General features: G+C 43.5%; 1 gene segment (V, D, J or C); it reads right to left on the bottom strand.

The window, feature by feature from the left end:
* Positions 1-894: 894 nt before the first annotated feature.
* Positions 895-16,465, bottom strand: LOC129563264 (T cell receptor delta constant-like). The segment is given in 5 exon segments: positions 895-1,354; positions 2,760-2,873; positions 3,240-3,311; positions 3,900-4,178; positions 16,336-16,465. Coding segments are annotated over 4 exon segments (579 nt in total).
* Positions 16,466-18,729: the final 2,264 nt, after the last annotated feature.

Here is an 18,729-nt window from a genome sequence, read left to right on the forward strand (position 1 = left end):
TGCCTTTTTTCTTTGGTTTGGGGTGTGAGGACCTGATGTGGCAGTCTGCAGATGGCAAAGGCGGGGGAGTTGTGGGTGAGCCTTGCTCTTTCACTTGTAACCTCATGAATCCCCAGCTGACACCCCACATAGGTGCTGAGCACCCACAGTGCTGGGTTTCTAGGTCTCTGCTACCTGTGTTCCTGCCTTGCCGAGGTGAGAGGCGCAGAGGTCAGTGGCCACATGTGGGGAGGGGCGCTGTTCTTGTTGTAGCAGCCGCAGCAACAACAGCAGGAAACCCCGGGCTGGGCTAGGGGCCCAGGAATCTGTGGTGTGACCTATGAGCTCAGTTTGGTTTTTGTCTGACTACTAGTGAATTCACAGCCCCCTCCCCCCACTTTCCCCCTGCAGTGGTCCGCAATAAATAAAGCCAGAAGCAAGGTACATACAATGCACTTTAATAAATGCAACAGAGACAAAGAAGAATGGCAGAAAACCATCAACACCAAAGATCCAATGCCCTCAAATTCCCCATGCACAGATGGGCAGCCAAGGGGTCAGGAAGACTCTGGTTTTACAGGGAAATATTGGGGACTCATTCCTATCCCTCCCTCCAAAAATACTTGCACAGTGATTTGCTTGAAAGCAAGACCCATGTCTTACTTATTTTTGCACTCTCAGCACAGTGCCTGGAACTTGCAATAATTCACATTTGTTAAGTTGAGGAAAGCACATTTCCTCTGCATTTTATTCTGATCTCTGCTAATAGCTCTGAGAGTATCTAGATGAGACTTTAGAAACCCCATTGCCTACACAGAGAGTATTAGGGAGTCAAGTGTTGTTTTGTTTCTCAAGTACTAGGGAAAGCAGAAAATGCCTTTGTGGATGAGAATGCTAGTTTGGGCAAATCTAGTGCTGGGTTGAGCAGAGGCTTTTACGTTTAGGTAGAAGGACACCTGCTCTCCTTTTCCCAGGATCTATTTTTCCTCTTGGAGGATGGAGCTGGGAACTGGATGGGTCCCACTTTCTAGTGCTGGAGGCAAAGTCAAAGGAACAAAACACCACTTTCAAAGTTTGTCAGTCATAGGAAAAAAAATGAGTCCTATATACCTTCATATCTCTTATCCCTTTATAAAGCAGCATATAAAACAGTTGGGGCCATAAGCCCCAACTCCCCAGGACTTCTTTCTTTCATCAGGCCTGAAGGATAAGCTGGGTTTGTTGCCTTTAAAGGAAAACCAGTTTGGGGAGCAGCCATTCAAGCAAGGCTGGGACGGGTCAAATTGAATCACCAAAAAGTTGAAAGCCTAGGAGGTAGCTCCTCTGCAGGCTTTTGATTTCTTTCAGGGAATGCAGCCTTCTCATGCCAGTCAGCCTGCAAATGAAGGAAAACTGTCAGAGCTATAGAATCATAGACCTTCAGTGCTGGAAGGAATTGTAGCAGTCATGGGGATGGTCCGTACTTGCTGTGGTTGTACCAGTGCAGACATCACTAACCTATCCTGGCACATTTCCCTTCCACACAGGGCGATCGCTCAGCTAGTCACTGTCAGTGTATCGGTGTTGGCCCCAGTCATGAAACCCATCTGCTCTCCTTTAGTTGTTCACCCCTTTGCATTACAGATGTGATAACCCAGGTCCAACAGGGTGGAGCAAACTGGCTCAGGTAATGTAGTGAGTTAGTGACAAAGTTGGAACTAAAATCTAGTGCTTCTGATTCCTACTGAGGTCAGAAGGTCCTTTTCATGTAGCCATTTGGCCTGTGTCCTTGGGTCGGCTGGTAAAACCCTCACCTGTTGGGGAATAATTGAGGATGCTTGCAGACTAGGTTGGGTAAGTCCAACGCACTAAGTGTAGGATTGTCCTTAGATCAGGAGCTGGGACTGAGGGGTGTTTGGGGGCATTGGAGAAGGAGCTTTATAGGCAAACCTAAGTTCTGGTTCAAATTTCATGTCTAAGATACTTAGGCCACCTGATGCGAAGAGCTAATTCATTGGAAAAGACCCTGATGCTGGGAAAGATTGAGGGCAAGAGAAGAAGATGGCGGCAGAGGATGAGATGGTTAGATAACATCATTGACTCAATGGACATGAATTTGAGCAAACTCCGGGAGATAGTGAAGGACAGGGAAGCAGGCTGTGCTGCAGTCCTTGGAGTCTCAAAGAGTCAGACATGACTTAGTGGCTGAACAACAATAACAAGATAACCAGAAGAGGGAATGCAAGTAACAGGCAAATAGTTCACATCTCATCCTCAATTTGCATGCATCCCGAGTGGTTATTAGAGAGCTGTTCACTAAGAATAGGAGTGTAGGTTCATCCCAAAGATAGGCTGGTCGACACATCGAGTCCTATGACTAAGGATCAAGAACTGGCATCAGCTTTGTCTGGCAAAGACAAGTTCTGCTCCCCTGAATATTCTTCAAGTGAGCCTTTACTGATGGTCTCTCAAAAAGCCCATGGTCCTTTGGTCATATACACAAAAATAGCGATAAAGAAAAAGATTTTTCCTGTTTAGGTCCAGTTTTTCTAGCTCCTCAGTTGCAGGTGAGGATTATTGACTGGTATTACATTACATGAATTTTGAGTCTGACTTGAAATAAAAGGCCAACAGGAGACAGAGTGTTATGCTAAGTGTCTAGAAGGGTCCACCTTATTGAATCGTAATATGTCTCTATGTGTTTTTTCCTTTCCCAACGCTTCTTATCAGTCCTAAACTCCTTTGTTCCACGTGTAGCATAGTTTGGGTGGAGTTAGAAATAAGAAGCAGCTAGTTCTTACCTTAAAAGAAAAATAACTTGGCAGTCAAGAGAAAATTGACGGCGACACTCTTGGCAAACAGCATTCGGAGCCCCAGCACTGAGAGGGACATCATGTTCACCTTCCCGGGTTGCACTGCGGATGAACGAGAGTGAAGATGGTTCACTCACTTAGCAAGAGACTAAATTTCCTGCCAGATGTTGGCTTACAGCACCGACACCAGCCTGCCCTGCATCACCATTATTCTTCCTGGTCTGAAGCCCAGCGTGGTGCCAGACAGCCTTCACAGACCTGAAGTTGCTGTTCACAGTCAGCAAAGCAAGCTTTGGAAAAACCCATTCCTATATCAGGAAGACTCTGCTTGAAGAGTTAGAGGGAGCCAACTGGACTCAAGTATGGTTTTTATTTTCTTTTGAAATAGAATGATTTTGGGCCCCATCTGACAATGACGGAGTTTGCTTTAACCTCAATTCTGAAGTTGGCCCTTCGGCTTCAACTAACCTTGGGGCTCATAGCAGGTCACTGGAGCTTCACGTTTTGCCCTGTTTTCAGATTCCTTCGGTTTTAGAGTTTCTGGAACAAACAGCAGTGGTCAGGGTTACAATGAAAACTGAGAGGCTCAAGGGCTTTCAGGTTCTAGAACTGGAGGTGACTTTAAGTAAGTAAACTAAGGACCAGAGGAGTGACTTGGTTAAGATCCTACACCTGTTGACACAGTCAGCATGTTTCCTGTCTTGAGGTTTTTTTCCATTAGGCCATGAAGCCAACATCTAGGTATGCCTTAATTTGTAGGAAGAACTGGGATAATGAACACCAAGATAAGCTGGGCTGCCCTTGGTTGGGGCATTCAGACTAGATCAGATCCCACATGAACGTTCAATCCTAGAGTCTTTAGTATGAAGGAGACAGAGTTTGGTGAAGAGGAGAGATGGGGATGAAATAAGATGGATTTTATCCTAGATTCCAGCTCAGAGATGCAACAAGTTTAATTCCTGTTCAGGGATGGGAATTAAGCCTAATCCTTAAATCTGAACCTAAGTCTTATTTCCAGCATGATGCCATATTGAATGTGATCTGGTCAAGAGTTTACATCTCCAACTTCTCTTTCCCTCAACTTTTCTTCCCCACAACCCCAGCCCCTTGAGGCCAGATAGGACCTACCTGAAATATTTTTCTTCGGTTCAAAGTCAGTAGAGTGCCAGATTTTTTTGTTGTGTTCAACCGAACATGTCACTGAATCGGAATCTTCATACTGACCAAGCATGACAGCACTGTACTTCCCCCCAGGTGAGATGACAATAGCAGGGTCATATTCTATTATTTTCTTGGATGATTGCAGATTTATAGTTAAATCTTTGGGGTAGAACTCCTTCACCAAACAAGCGACGTTTGTCCCATTTTTCATGACAAAAACAGATGGACTGGCAGTAGCTTGACTTTCTGCAAATATAATCAGTTTATTTTGTGAGATGATTATCCACATGTAGGAATTGAACAATGCTGTTTTCCTCAGTTTCTCTGGCGTCAGTCACTGCAATCCAGACTTTCCTGCATCCTGTTAGTGATCTGAACTCGTTAGCGTCTCCATGAAAGGATGACCAAGGGAAGCAGAAATGAAAGGCAGGCAGTTTGACTCTTAGTTAGGAGGTGTGAAGAGATATGACTGGGAGTAGAGATAGACAATGACAAATACAAAGAAGTGTCTAGGTCAACTGAGTTTCAGTTATCTATGTTTTATTAGTTAATCCTCTGGACAGTTGAGTTAGGCTGAATATCTATCTGAATCAGTACAATTATTTAATTTCTTAATTTCTTAATATCCTCCATTTTCATTTATTTTAAATTTATTTTTAAATTGGGGTTAATTGCTGTACAAATTTGTGTTAGTTTCTACTGTATAACAATTTGAACTGGCTATAAGTATACATATATCCCCCTCCCTCTTAGCTTCCCTCTCAACCCCCCTACCCCCACCCGCCCTCCATCCCACCCCTCCAGGTCATAACAGAGCACCAAGCTTAAGTTGTGCTGTAGTTGGTTTATTTTAAATGCATGAACCCTTGGAGTGAGATCAAAGCAGAGTCTGAAAGGGCTCCATAGTGGTTCCAACACTCTGCAGGTATTAGTGTTGACATCACTTCAGGGTGTCATTCCTATTTTTTGGACTGGAAGGGATCTGCTAAAATTAAATGGTCCATCTCTCTGCCTTCAGGTGAACTCTTGTTCTCTTGTAAGGGACTACCCTAGAGTTTCTTTTGAGTCTTTAATCAGAGAATAATAACTGTCATTTTTAGAAGTCCTTAAGAGCATGAAAGCATTTTAAGCCCATTTCATCTTGTTTTGTTCTAAGCGGAGCTGTGGAATATGGGTTACAATAGTTGGGTCTCCTCCTGGCCTTCTCTCCTTTCACGCCTCATCTTGGACAATCATTTATCTGCTACTCTGTGTATGCATCTTTTTCTTTCCTTAAAATCAGAAATGTGTGTGTGTGTGTGTGGGGTGTTGGGAGAGCTCTTCTCAAAGAGCTCTCCTGGAACCTAAAATGAGAAAAGCTTTATTGTTTTGTTTCCTGGCATAGCTGAAGCCGCTGATAACCGACACTGATAAGCCCAGCAGTAACGGCTTGGAAACCACACATTCTGCTCAGTCACCTCCCTTCAGAACTGTGGCATTTCTCGCTCACAATACTGATTTGATGAGATGAATCTGGTTGATTTTCAAGGGAGCTATGAGTTATAGAGAAAGGAAACTAGTTATTAAAAAACAAAGCCAAAACATCCCTATTTTCTTCATTACTTAAAAATATGATCCAATCCTAGTCTGATTTAGTTGGAAAATTAAGCCTTGCTTGGGATTTAAAAATCTAAATTCAAAGGCAGTTGTTAATAATCACTCTGGGATGGAGAGACCTGGCTTGAATAATTTGAACAATTTGATATAACCAACAAGACAGATGTCTGAAGAAGGTCATACACTCAGGACATTGAACTCTGAAGCTGTTAGTATTTCAGATAGAGCATGATGCATTGGTTTGAAAAACATTTTTTCTCAGATCCTCTTTCTAAATTAATGTCTATCTGTTCAAAACAGTTGTTTGAAGGTAAAGGGTTTAACTCATTCTTTAGTATCATGGTAACTAAAAAAAAGGCTATATGACTGAACCGAACCTTTTTTAAAAAATAGAATGCATTCAGTACAGTTGTCACATGTAACCCAGTCTATTTTATATTAGGCCTAAACCAAAATTTGAAGTTGTGTAAAATTTGCACTACATTGTAGTCTAAAATTTAAAGATGTAATTGCTTGTCTTTTGAGAATTTCCAGTCTTTCTTCTTGGTCCACAAATATAACTACATTTTGGCACATGTTTCAAAGTACTATTTGTTTGCGCAATTGTTATTTTCCGACTTCCTTTTTTTAATGAGTACCATCTAATGCTAAGGTTATGTGCTGGTAAACATACAAAAAGAAGTGTATACCCTCTCTGAACAGTCTTCCTTTATTTATAAACTTAGAAATCATCTATGTTCTAGATTCTTATAGAGCATCTTACAGGTTCCCTAAGCATTGAAACATGGATAACAGATGTCACTCACAATTTCAAAGATCTCTGCCAAGATGGCCTTTAACTCGAACACTGAAACATAAGTTTACTCTATCTGATTACTCTCACCAGGTTAACCGTCTCTCTCCTAAGTCTTCCAGCTGCAGGACATTTTTCAGGTGGCACAAAGATAGGCACAGCAGTCAGCTTAGCCAAAGGGATGCGCAAGGACGAAGCAACCTCCTGGAGAATTTGGGCCTCTGCCCCTCCTGCATCTGATATTCCAACATATCAGTATAATTCTTCTACTAGATTTCTCTGTGCTTTCTGGGCTGCTCTTTTTTCAGAATTTTTTTTTTCAGTAATAATAGTTACAGAGCCACTTTGCTACTCAGCCTAGTGTCTTTCCTGTGCCCCACTCCACATCTGCACTACTCCATCTCCTAGTCCTTCCAACAGACGGGTGTTAAACTGGATGGCAAGCCTAGTCCCAGCAGTCAACTTATCCCTAGAAATGTATGGAAAAAAAATCAACTTACGGGGTTCCACGAAGAGTTTGGTGCCAGCTCCAAAAAACATCTGTCGGGTGTCCCAGGAGCACATTGTGACACTGCCTGACAAGGAACCAGCCTGGGGCCGGCTCTGGGGCCTGGGCTACAACATCTGTGTCCTGTCTCCCCAGCTCGGGTTCCAGCCTAGAGACCCCATGGCTCAGAGTGCTACAAAGCTGCACTTGATGAAATCAGGGGGCTGAGCACACAGAGTCCCAGTTCCCTTTGAAACTAAGAATAGTGTAACTGCTGGGTAAGGAGGTGAGCATGAAATCCCCAGCCCAGGAGTACTGGGACAAGGGACAGGGCTGAGACAGAGCAGCAGAAGAGGGTGACGGCAGACCAATAGCTGCCTCCAAGATGGAAGATTTAACACCCGTCTGTTGGAAGGACTCTCTAAGAACACACTAGCTTGGGAGTAGGAATGGGGAACTGAATATTGACATTTCTTGTAATGAATGTTAGGCCGAGGAGAGTTTTAGGCACAGCTCTTTTTCTCATATCCTGTTTCCCTTCTCTTGGGTCACAGTCCTGCTTTTTGATTAGAAACTAATTTCTCCCCCATCACTCAGACTGAGTCTCACAGTAACAACAAATCTACTTTCTGATTCCCTGAGCCCGTGGAAAGACTTTCTAAGGACCCGAGGGTTGAATAAGAAATTGGTAGCTGACAGAGGAACCCAGTGGTGCTGCGTGTCACGGACACAGGTCAGGGAAACCAGAGCTTGCTTTGGATTGGTTATTTTTGTTTTATAATTTCTCTTGACTCTGGATCCAGATACAAGCCTCCAGAGGACAGGGTAATCATGTGAAATAGAGCTTAAAACCCTATAGATTACTTTGTCTTATCACCAAAAAATCAAGAGTCCAGGGTTAGAGCTAGGCGAAAGGGAAGGACCATTCTTTGCTGTCAGAACTTTAAGGATTGGGGGCTTGATTTGAAATTCTTAAACCCCCTACCTGAGCCTCATGTCATCATATTATACTCAATCGCTGCAGGAAGAGAAAACTGGAGAAGCGATTGGGATATCATTGGAGAGCACGGGTCAGCATCTTGGCAGAGGGTCTAAGCTTCGGTTTCATCTCTTTCCTTCTTCCTTAGGACTCCCAAAGGCATAGCCTCAGAGATTTGATTCTAACACTGCAGATAACTCTGAATTTCAAGTGGAAATGATTTAAAGGGAAAATGAAACACAATACTTTTTGCTCAGATGCAATTTGACCAACATCAATCAGACTGCAATCAGTTACAATGTGAATCTGTTTTCTCTCCTTTTCATTGCTCTAGTCTCCCTCTCCTTAAAGATAAGAAAACTCACCAAATTCCACTATTTCCCTGGAAGCCCGAGGCAATCAAGAATGCCTGTATGTTTATATTACCCTCTGAGAGGCAGAGACTGTGTTGACACTACCAGTCCCTTTCAGGACTGTCAGATTGCCTCCTCACATTCATGTACATTTCTCCACTTCTTTATTGCCTCTGAAATAAGTAAAATCAGAATCTAACCAATGCCCCATTGGCCTCGGCATTTTGGAAAGCCTCCGAGAGATTGTTGGTCTCTCGGTTGACTGATGGTTGGCAGCTAGCCAAACTACCTGAAAATGGCCCCTAGATTTCCAAACAGTGGAACGGACTGCCCACGGATAATATCCCTAGGAGAGCCCACTACTTCCCCATTGTCCTGAAGTTGGGGGCTGTGTTTGTACTTTTGGTGCAGGCTCCTGACCTTTTACAGAATCCTCAGATTCAGGGTCAACAAGGGAGGTGAGCACAAAACAGTTCTCAGCAGACCCAAACAAGGATGGGACCTTGGAAATAATTTAGTGTGAGTCAGGCATGATGATTTAATGCAAGTTCTCAGCAAAAAAAGAGACAAGGGCAGATTGGTTATTGACATCTGAGGCAGAGAAGATGCTTTTGCTGTAACTCCTTCTTTAATAATATATTTCTTCTTCTAACCTTCCCTCTCCCTATGCTGTGACGATGACTCTTTTCGCTCATAACTGTGGAAAGACTCTAAAGATCCAGAGCTTGCCTTTTCCCTAGTCCCTGTCCCTGACCAGGGGCCAGAAGTATGACCAGGGCTTTATTTAAGCAGTTGCAGAAGATTTATCAATCCTAATCCTCAGAAGAGAGTTTCCAAGTATACACAGAATATGTTCTTAAGAGAGATCTAATGATTTTATTCTCCAATTTTACGTTGACTCTTTACAGCAACAACAGCAATGACAATGGATTTCCCATTTAGAACCTCCTAACTTCTCAAGGAGCTCTGCTTATTCAGGACTGTACCACGATTCCAAGGGAATACACACACTAAATAAAATGCATAACTCACTCGGTTCCATGATGAGTTGAGTCTCATTTCCAAAGAAGAGTTGTGTTATCAGCACACCATTTCAGACATCATGACCCCAAACCTCACTACCTATTTTCTCCCTGCCTAGTCCAACTGTTTGGAAGTGGATGGGTTAGCTGGATACATAGAGCTCTACAAGGGTTTCTGAGATCTAAGCTTTTCGTTTTGGCAGCTTCTTTGATGTGTGTTATCTTCTGAGTGTTGGCATTTAGGGAAGTCCCAGGGTTTACTGCTGTTATCTCCTCAACCTGTCATCTCTTACCCCAAGATCTTGCTTCACAATCATATTTTCACAGAGAGAAAGGAATTAATTTGGTTTTGCTGAGAATGTCAAATGGCTATTTTCAGCAGAAACACAGTTGTAAGGTTCAAGTCAGTCAGAAAGGACTATGTCTCAGAGTTGGAAGGACATGATGGCTGGACCAAAAGTCATTTCTGCAAAAGACTGGGGGTCTTTTAAAAAGACCCCAATACTCTCAGATGTCTGCCATTTTTGTGAGTATTTTACTACTTCCAGATGGCTTGTGTTTACGCTTCCTCAACAAACACTATTGTAACAAGCTCCATGAGGTGATATTATTAGATCTGTCTTACAGATGAAGTCATTGGAGCTAAAGAGCAGTTAAGATAGTAACTGAGCTGTGTCTGACTCTTAGGTCTCCAGACCCCAGTTCCCATCCACTGAACCAGAGTAATAGATGACAGGACTGAAAGGAGCTTCAGCTGCCACTTGTCAAAATTCCTTTGGCCACACAAAGGCTAAGTAATGGGCATATAGAGAGAGTGGACTCCATTTTCAGCGTCATTTTTCATTAAATCTCAGAATTTCCACTGGATCATAAGACATTCACATCATTGGACTTTCTTTCTTTTCCTAATATATTGTCCCTTAGAATTGGTCTGGCTGATATTCAGGATCTTAGTATGCCAAGCTGGAAGACACCTTGGAAATCATTTGAATCAGCTAGAGGGAAACTCAAGTACTGTGAAGTTAAGTCATAGAGCTGGTCAAAAAGAAGGATTCGAACTCAGTCTTTCAATTCTTGGCCTAACATGCTTGCCACTGCTCCTCACATTTATTAGATGTGCTATAATACAGGTCTGGCCATGGCCCAGATCTGAAATTGGCGAATGCGTGGGTGTTAAGTAAGCTGGTTCTCTAAGGGTAGTCAGTAGAGGGAAGGCCACAAAGACACTCCAGGATAGAGAGTGGACCGAGAAGACTACTACAATGCATTCCCACCCTGGATTTTGTCAGAAACTCAGTTCCTGCTCCTTCATCATCCCTTGCTAAATCACTTGCTGGAGGGACTTTCAACAACCTGAGAAGTGTTTCCTAAACTGATGAATTGGGAAAATATTTAACAAAGATAACTGACAGATACAGTAGGCAAAAGAAGAAGAAGAAAAAGAAGAAAACCGAGTTACTTACTTGGTTCCACGTTCAGATAGGTTCCTTTGCCAAATATTAGTGGATTCTGCACAGCTGATAAACCCAGTCTAAAAACTGCCTGGCCTTTACCTTACCGCAACCCTGGCCCCAGTTGCCAAGTCATGTGACAGTCATTGGATGAGATTTTCTGTCTCATCTGCTTAACCTCTTTCTTCCTCTGTCTTGGGAGCAAGAAGTGATTCCTGTGTCAAATGGAAATCTAGACTTTTGCCATGTTATAGTCTGAATTTGTGGTCTGAATAAAAGAGATTGAAAAACAATTTCCAGTCTGGAGCCAAAAAGGTGGGCTATTGGTCATAGAGTGCATGAGGGTATGCTAAGTTGCTTCAGTCGTGTCCAACTCTTTGCGACCCCATGAACTGTAGCCCGCTAAGTTCCTCTGTCCATGGGATTCTCCAGGCAAGAATACTGGAGTGGGTTGCCATGCCCTCCTCCAGGGGATCTTCCTGACCCTGAGAATGAACCAGCATCTCCAGTGGCTCCTGCATTGCCAGTGGATTCTTTACCACTGAGCCACTGGGGAATCCTGTTGGTCATAGAATAGTGATTCTCAACCCTTGGGCTATACTTATGTGGGGCAAGATCTAGTAAGTTATGAGCCTCACTCAGAACTGTTTAGGAGAATTCCATTTCCTATCCAATCGGAGCTTTGTATCATTGACAAGCATTGTGCAGCAGCCAGACTTGTTATAAAATAGAACTAGAGTCTATTTTAATAATATATTCATAAATTTCAAATTTGAGCAAACTTTAATGGCATACTTACACTAAGATATGACAGTTAAAATAGCTTCTGTCATATGTAAAAACCAGAGTCTATGAAATCGCTGTATGTTACTCACAAAAATCCAGGGAGAAAATATGCAGATTTTTCAGATCATACAGGATTGCATATCATACTTTGAGAAACACTAAAATGGAGAGTGGTTCTCAGTTGTGTGAAGTAGAAAGGAATCAGAGAACCTGAAATCAAATTCCACTCAGTTTCTTACTTACTAAGTGTGTAATCTTGGCTAAGTTCCTTAAGGTCACTGAACTTCATTTGCCTCCTTTATAAAATGAGGATACTGTCTTCTGTATTGAGAGGTTGTAAGATTAAGTGAAAGGGTGTATATATAAAGCATTCTGTAAATGTTCAGTGTAAGTATTAGAATGCTTATTAGGGTCAAATTCAGTAAAAAGTTTTACTTGAAGCGGGAGAATGTAATTACACTAAGCTCAGAGTTCCCCAGGGCCTGTAGGGAGAGGTTGCTGAGAGAGGAGACGATCCTGTTTCTTTGGTGTTTGGGATAAAAGTGAGGACTGGAATTCAGGTTTCTGTCTTCTTTGGTCTCTTACCAGAGTCAGGTGTGACCACCATTCCCTTTTCTAACCTTTCCTCTTAAATCCAAAAGTACAGGTCCTTACAGTGACTTACAAGCCATCTTTTCTACATTATCAACCTGACTACATTTGCAGACTCTGTCCCAGTCACTCATTCTCCTCCAGCCACCCAGGCTTCCTTGCTATCCTTCACGTACCCTGGGCAGGGCTTGTGTCCCCTCTGCCTGGAAGTGCTCATCCTTCAGAAATCTGCACAATTCATTCCGTTACCCCCTCAGGTCTCTGCTCAAATGTAAATTTTCCAATGAGGCCTTCTATAACTTCTTTGTTAAAAACCGCACACTGCCCCCTTCTATTGATACTCTTTCTCTTCTGTGGTTTATTTTCCTTCACAGGGCTTATCACCACCTAAAATATTATATATTTTATTTGGTGAGTTTATCATCTGTCTTTTACAGTACACTGCAAGCTCCAACAAGGCATGGGTTTCTGTCTGTTTTGTTCATGCTGATTCCCTGGCACCTAGAAGAGTGCCCCGCGCATAGTGCCAGCGACCTGTCACAGGTTGCGAACTGGGATCAGGCTTGGCTCTCGAAGTGCCTAGCTTGCTTACATTTCTGTCTCCTTGTGCCTTGTACCACTGCTGACTTGTTCTCTCATCCATTCATTCATTCAACAAATATTTACTTTCAATGTAGCCCTTGTCCTCGTGGAACAAGGAAGATAGCTGATAGATAAGCATTCAAAGTTTCAGGTGTATTTTATACAAAATAAAGCAAGGTGGACTCCAGACTGCAAGAGGATGAGCTTCCGGCTTAAGCCCTCCAGGTTGTGGTCCTTTGTTAGGACAGCCCTGTGAAGCTATGCGTGTATGTGTTCAGTAGCTCCGTTGTGTCTGACTTTGTGACCCCATGGAACATTTACCTTAAATAATGGTTATCATAGAGTCTCTAATATAGACAGTTAAGATCTCCTGTAAAACACGAATAATGCCACTTAAAGAAAAAGGCAAGGTAGACTTCCCTGGTGGTCCAGTGGTTAGGAATCCGCCTGAAAATGCAGGGGACGTGGGTACAACCTCTGGTCCAGGAAGATAAGCCTCTGCACCTCAACTACTGAGCCGAGGTGTGTGCAGCCCGTGCTCTACAATGAAGAGCCCACACACCACAGCTAGAGCGTATCCCCGATTGCCACAACTAAAGAAAGCCTGCAAGCAGCAATGAAGCCCCAGTGCAGCCAAAAATTAAATAACATTAAAAAAAAATAAAGCAAGGTAAAATAAAGCAAAGACTGCAGAAGACAGGGGTTGGTTGAGGAAGCCCTCACTAGATTTGATGTTTGAGTAAGACCTGGAGAAGGTGAGGGAGAAGGCTAGGGTGAGTTCATGAGAGAAAATGGTTCCTGGCAGAAAGTACAGCAGGTCAAGGCTCTGTGCTGGGAGATGCTCCTCCTGAGTGAGAGGGAACGAATGCCAAAGACGGGAGTGGGAAAGTTGTTTCTTGGCATTTGATGATGAGCCCAGGGTTTTGAGGACTTCTCTTTCTTGAAGGAAAGGGTGATGCTCTGATCATTGTCTGAACCTTTCTGAGTTTAGGGACCCTCGAGTCTGAGGGGTGTAATGTGGGGGATGAGCCTTGCCTGGAGAATGCCTCTTTGGGTAACTGGTTTTGTTTGGGGGGCAGGAGTTGTGCCTTGGTGAAGGATTGTGGTGGGGGTGGCAGCTGGAAGGGAAATAGCTTAACTGTTGCTTCTGACTTTGTAGGCAGCTTGGAAAGAAGCTAATTAGGAGCCTGAGTGGGAGAGCCAGGCAGAAAAAACCTCCACAGGTACCCCCGTCCAACTGAAGTCCCTAGAAGAGCAGAGTGTTTTAAGTGTACAGGGTTTGGAATTGACAGATGATACCAATTTTAACTTTGCTAAGCTGTGTGATCTTGGGGAACCTCTCCTGATCTATAAAAGTGCAAGTAATAGTGCTTAATTTTTGCATAATCATGTGAGAACCAAGTAGAATGACATTCATGAATAAAGTGCCTAGTCCAGTGGCCCAATACATAGTAGGCCCTCAAAAAGTGGTAGTTGACATGATGATGATATTTGAATAGCATATAATAGTGCATATAATTCCAAGTCCATCCAGTGGCCCACTGGCATGAAAATGTTCCTGACTGCCCTCTCTAAGCTTCTGTCATAGCTGTGGTCAGTAGCACATATTTACATTGTAGTACTTCATTCCTTGCCCTTTTGTCCTTACTCTGGTTCTGTTTTATGAAGCTAAGTGGCAACCCTATGTTTTTTCCATCTGGAGGCTTGAAAGCTATGGTGGACCTGTGACGGTGGGTCTGTGTAGACCTGTTAGTTTGGTGCAACCAACCAGGGATGCTGCAAGTAAGAACTTGACAGGAGCTCCCGAGGAAAGAGAGCATCAAAAGAAAGTAGGCTTCTGAAGATAAAGGACCTGGGTTTTCAGTGATCCTTCTTTCACCAATATGTGTTGGCTAAAAAGAAGTCACTGTACAAAGATATTCTGGATCTGGGCTACACTGAAAGATATGCTTTCTCTGGATGCCTGCTATCTTTTCATCTCAAAGGACAATGGAAGGCACCAGCTCAGTGTTTCTTAAACTTCAATTAATCATACCTCTTTCGGGGCTTTTATTTTGGGTCATTTCCATTAGTCATAAGATTTGCTTAATACTTTTCTTTAAATTTACTCACATTTGAACTTAAGATACAATTAAGAGGAAACTTTAAATCACATAGGTTTGACAACCTAGTTGTACTATGCTGATACCATTAAAAGATAATGCAATTCAAATGAAAAGAATGTCTGTCTATGTACCACTGAAAATCACATTATGCACTCCACACTTAGGGCAACACTGGCTCAAGTAAGTCAGTGAACGGAAGAACTCAATTCGTTAGGAAGAACTCGGTGAGCAAAGGGAGATGAAGGAACTCAGTCGCTGGCTTTGTCAGGAATGTGGGCGAACTGTTATTTTAGTGAGAAAAATTAGAGCCAACAAGGTCTAAAGGCAAGAACCTTAATTAGTTGAATTTTCAAATCTTACTATGATTTAAAAAATAGATATATGATTTTCTCTGCTCTGAATCTTCTAGCTGGCTTTGGCTTTCCATCTTTTTCTGGATGCAAAGCCCCTGCCCTGCTTCTCCGTTTTGTGTGTGAGGTTGGGGGGTGCCCAGCCTGCACTTCTCCCTTCCCTTCGTCTGATCTCAATTCTATGCCTCCTTCAATTCATGCACCCAGGACAGTCCTGTCCCCAACCATTCTGTGAGAGGAGCCCACTCCATCACACTTTCACCCCACTTCTCTGTAGTCTTCTTTTACCTTCGAAAACACAATACGAACACCAGGGCATCAGGCCAGGTTGTGCTGTTACTTTTCCAGCAGATAGCTCCTGCAGACAAGGGGGCCCCAACAAATTTGAGACCCCCTTGCCAGACTTCCCTAGGATCTTTGAAATGGGGTTTTGTGTTGTTTATTACATTTTCTAGCTTAATATTAATCTTAACTTTCTAATTGGAAGCTGCTGCCCACTGGAGATTACAGTCTTTCTTTTTTTAAATAAGACACAATTGAATTAAAATGTCACTTAAATGACACGAGAAGATGCCTTCTGAGTTGAACATAGACCTTTGACAACATTAGCATCGATTCCTTTATAACAGTTAATTAGTGAGTGGCACTGCATACCCTTAGTAAGGAAGATGGACGCCATGAGCCCTTAGGGAGATACACCTGGCTATGTCCTATAGGCTTTAAAGAAAGCATAGCACATCCACTTTCTTCCTCACTAGTCATCTAACTTCCATTTGCAAACAATTAGAAACAGATTTCTGGAACTTGTTCCCTTTTTCTGAAGAAAAATGGAGCGGCACCAGCCCACTTACCCTGGCCTAAGCCTATGTGCCCAGGAAGCTGACGCAGTTCTGAGCTCTCCTAAGAGCAAGTATTTAGCTTAAAGATCAGAATTCTTTATATCTGGAGCCAGCTTGATAGAGTCACCCAGACTCAGCCTAACCTTGTACCTGGTCAGTTAAGACTCTCCTGGAGGAGTTGAGCCAGTGATTGTGTGGTTTCTACAGCCTGACCCAAAGCTCAAGCATTGGACAGAAGTTTTTTCAGTCTCTCTGAGCTGTGTGAGGGTCTTTTACAACCCCCTAATCTACTTTTTTAAAAAACAACCCCCTCCCAATTCCTATGGAGGAACTTAACGGTAGTTCATATCTTCCCCAAACCCCTCCTCGACGCAATATTGTTGCTATTACTACCCATTTCACAGTCCCTGATATTTCCACCCCGAGATGGAGAATTACCTTACAAAGAACAGATAAATGGATTACTTACTTGGTTCCACGATGAGGCGGGTCCCTTTTCCGAAGATGAGCTTGTCAGTCTCACACAGAGCTTGAGGGCTTTCCAAAAACCTCAGCAGTGCTCCCACCTTTCTTCTTCCTATCATCTTGAGGATGGGAAGATCTTAAGGGTTTGGCTCTTTGAAAGACGGCACTTGATGCTCATCCAACTGGTTCATGCTCGTTTAGTCAATTGCAGAATCACAGTTGCTTTGGGGTTTGCTTCTGGAAGGTTACTGTCTGAAGAGAAGGTAAGAACACAGAGTCCTTATGGTGGACATTTCCTGTACAGGACATTTTGTGAAGTTCTTGGAATGGTTGCTTTCTGTTATTTAAAAATTTTCTCATTTCCTAGTTGCACACTTAACTCTCAGTCTTAGAAGATCAGTGCTGCCCAGGGGTTGGGTCTTCGATCCACAACTATTCCAGAGTCAAGGGCTGCACAGACACCAGAGTTGCTTTAAGTCAGATAACAGTGACAGCATGAAGCACCAGTCCTGTACTGGGGATTTACAGTATATTCAGTGTTAGAATGAGCAGCTACTACTGGTGATGGCCTAAAACCAAATCCCTGTCTTTAAATTAATCTTTCCAAACTGCATAGCAAAGCACACAGGCAAATGTCTCTAGGAATTTGGGTTCAGAAATTCCATATGACTCTTTTACAGTAGAAACCAAGACAAGGATAGTTTTCAAGGATCACCTTTTTTGTATTCCTCAAATATGGTGAAATACCAAGAGAAAATCCAAGAGAAAACAGCAGTGAGAGAGAGACTAGCAGTAGCAGCTGGCAGGGGCAGTTGGGGGTTGGGGGTGGGAGTTGGGGTGTCACCTCTCCTGGTTCGGACAGTTTTCTGGCATCCCTTCTGGGTCACAGAGGAAGGAAGGACAGCTATTTGCTGTGTTACTTCCCTAGGGCAGGGTAACCAGGCTATGGGTTTCCCAGGGAAACGTCTTTTGGGCTCCTGCAGTTTTTGTACAGGTCACTGTGGGTTTTGTATCACTGTGTGTATCCCACCCACAATGCTACAGTCCTTTACAAAAACCTCCCCTACGGTTTTGCTCAACGTGGCCTCTTAGAACTATAGGGCCAGGTGTTTTCTCCAAGGCATGCTCCAGCAAGATCAAAAGGATTTGGCTTAGGTCAGGGCCGGCTCCCCGGTTGCTTCTGTCTGAGGCTCTTCTGAACCCCTGGCTAGATCTGTCTTGGAGTTTGTGAGTAGAACAGATTAAATCATGATGTCTACTCCCACTATGCCTTCTGGCTAGTCTACTCTAGACAGTTTCCCCAGAAGAGTTTGCCTGACCTGAATGTCTCAAGTGGATTCTACAAGCGGTAGGTAGGCAAAAACTGTCTGTGGCTAATATGATTTCTTCTTTATCTTGCTCAGCTCTCAAATTAATTCTCTTTACTCCACTTTGCACATGGGGAGGATCATACAACCGACAAAGGACTTTCACATAAACTTAGAATTTTATCTTCTCCATTGACTCTCTGGTGCTAAATTCAGGGCCAGTAGCCCATATACTTGGAGAAGGCAATGGCACCCCACTCCAGTACTCTTGCCTGGAAAATCCCATGGACGGAGCAGCCTGGTAGGCTGCAGTCCATGGGGTTGCTAAGAGTCGGACATGACTGAGTGACTTCACTTTCAATTTTCACTTTCCACTTTCATGCATTGGAGAAGGAAATGGCAACCCACTCCAGTGTTCTTGCCTGGAGAATCCCAGGGACAGAGGGGCCTGGTGGGCGACTGTCTATGGGGTTGCACAGGGTCGGACATGACTGAAGCGACTTAGCAGCAGCAGCAGCAGCAGCCCATATACTACTTCGTGTGACTTGGAAAGGGTGACCTGCTAGGCGAATGCAGAGGTAGCCCTTGGGTTCAATGTGGTGAGCAGAGGGCTGCTTTGTGAGCTTTCTTAAAGGCTTCCCTTTCTTCAGCTGATGCAGCTCCACACCAGGATCTTGGCTCAGCCGGCAGAACTCAAGCTGAATTTTAACCCTACTTGTCCCCTAGGCCAAGAGCTGATTAATATAGATGCTAAGCCTTGGAGGGACCCCAATTATGAAATTGCCTTCCAGAACTTATGGTGGCTCCTCACTTAGTTCAGAATAAGATAGTTTGGAACACAGGCTTTTGCTTACCCTTTTAGTCCTATATCTTATACCTTACCACATGCTCCCTTAAACTCACCTGCCTCAGACTACTTGCCTCCTGAAAGGGCCACGTTCTTTCATTCTTCTTTGCTTTGCCCTGTGATTGCTTTTGTCTGAAATGCCCTTTCTTTTTTTAGTTCTCCAGTTTGGTCCCTTACTCACTTCCTTAGATCCTATTGAGTTGCTGGTCTGAGCTTAGCTGTGGATGTCCCTGGGAAGTCCTAA

Source organism: Moschus berezovskii, chromosome 9 (assembly GCF_049115385.1).
Source record: "Moschus berezovskii isolate FMDL1 chromosome 9, NW_MosBer_1.0, whole genome shotgun sequence".
In the NCBI taxonomy this organism is placed as follows: Eukaryota; Metazoa; Chordata; class Mammalia; order Artiodactyla; family Moschidae; genus Moschus; species Moschus berezovskii.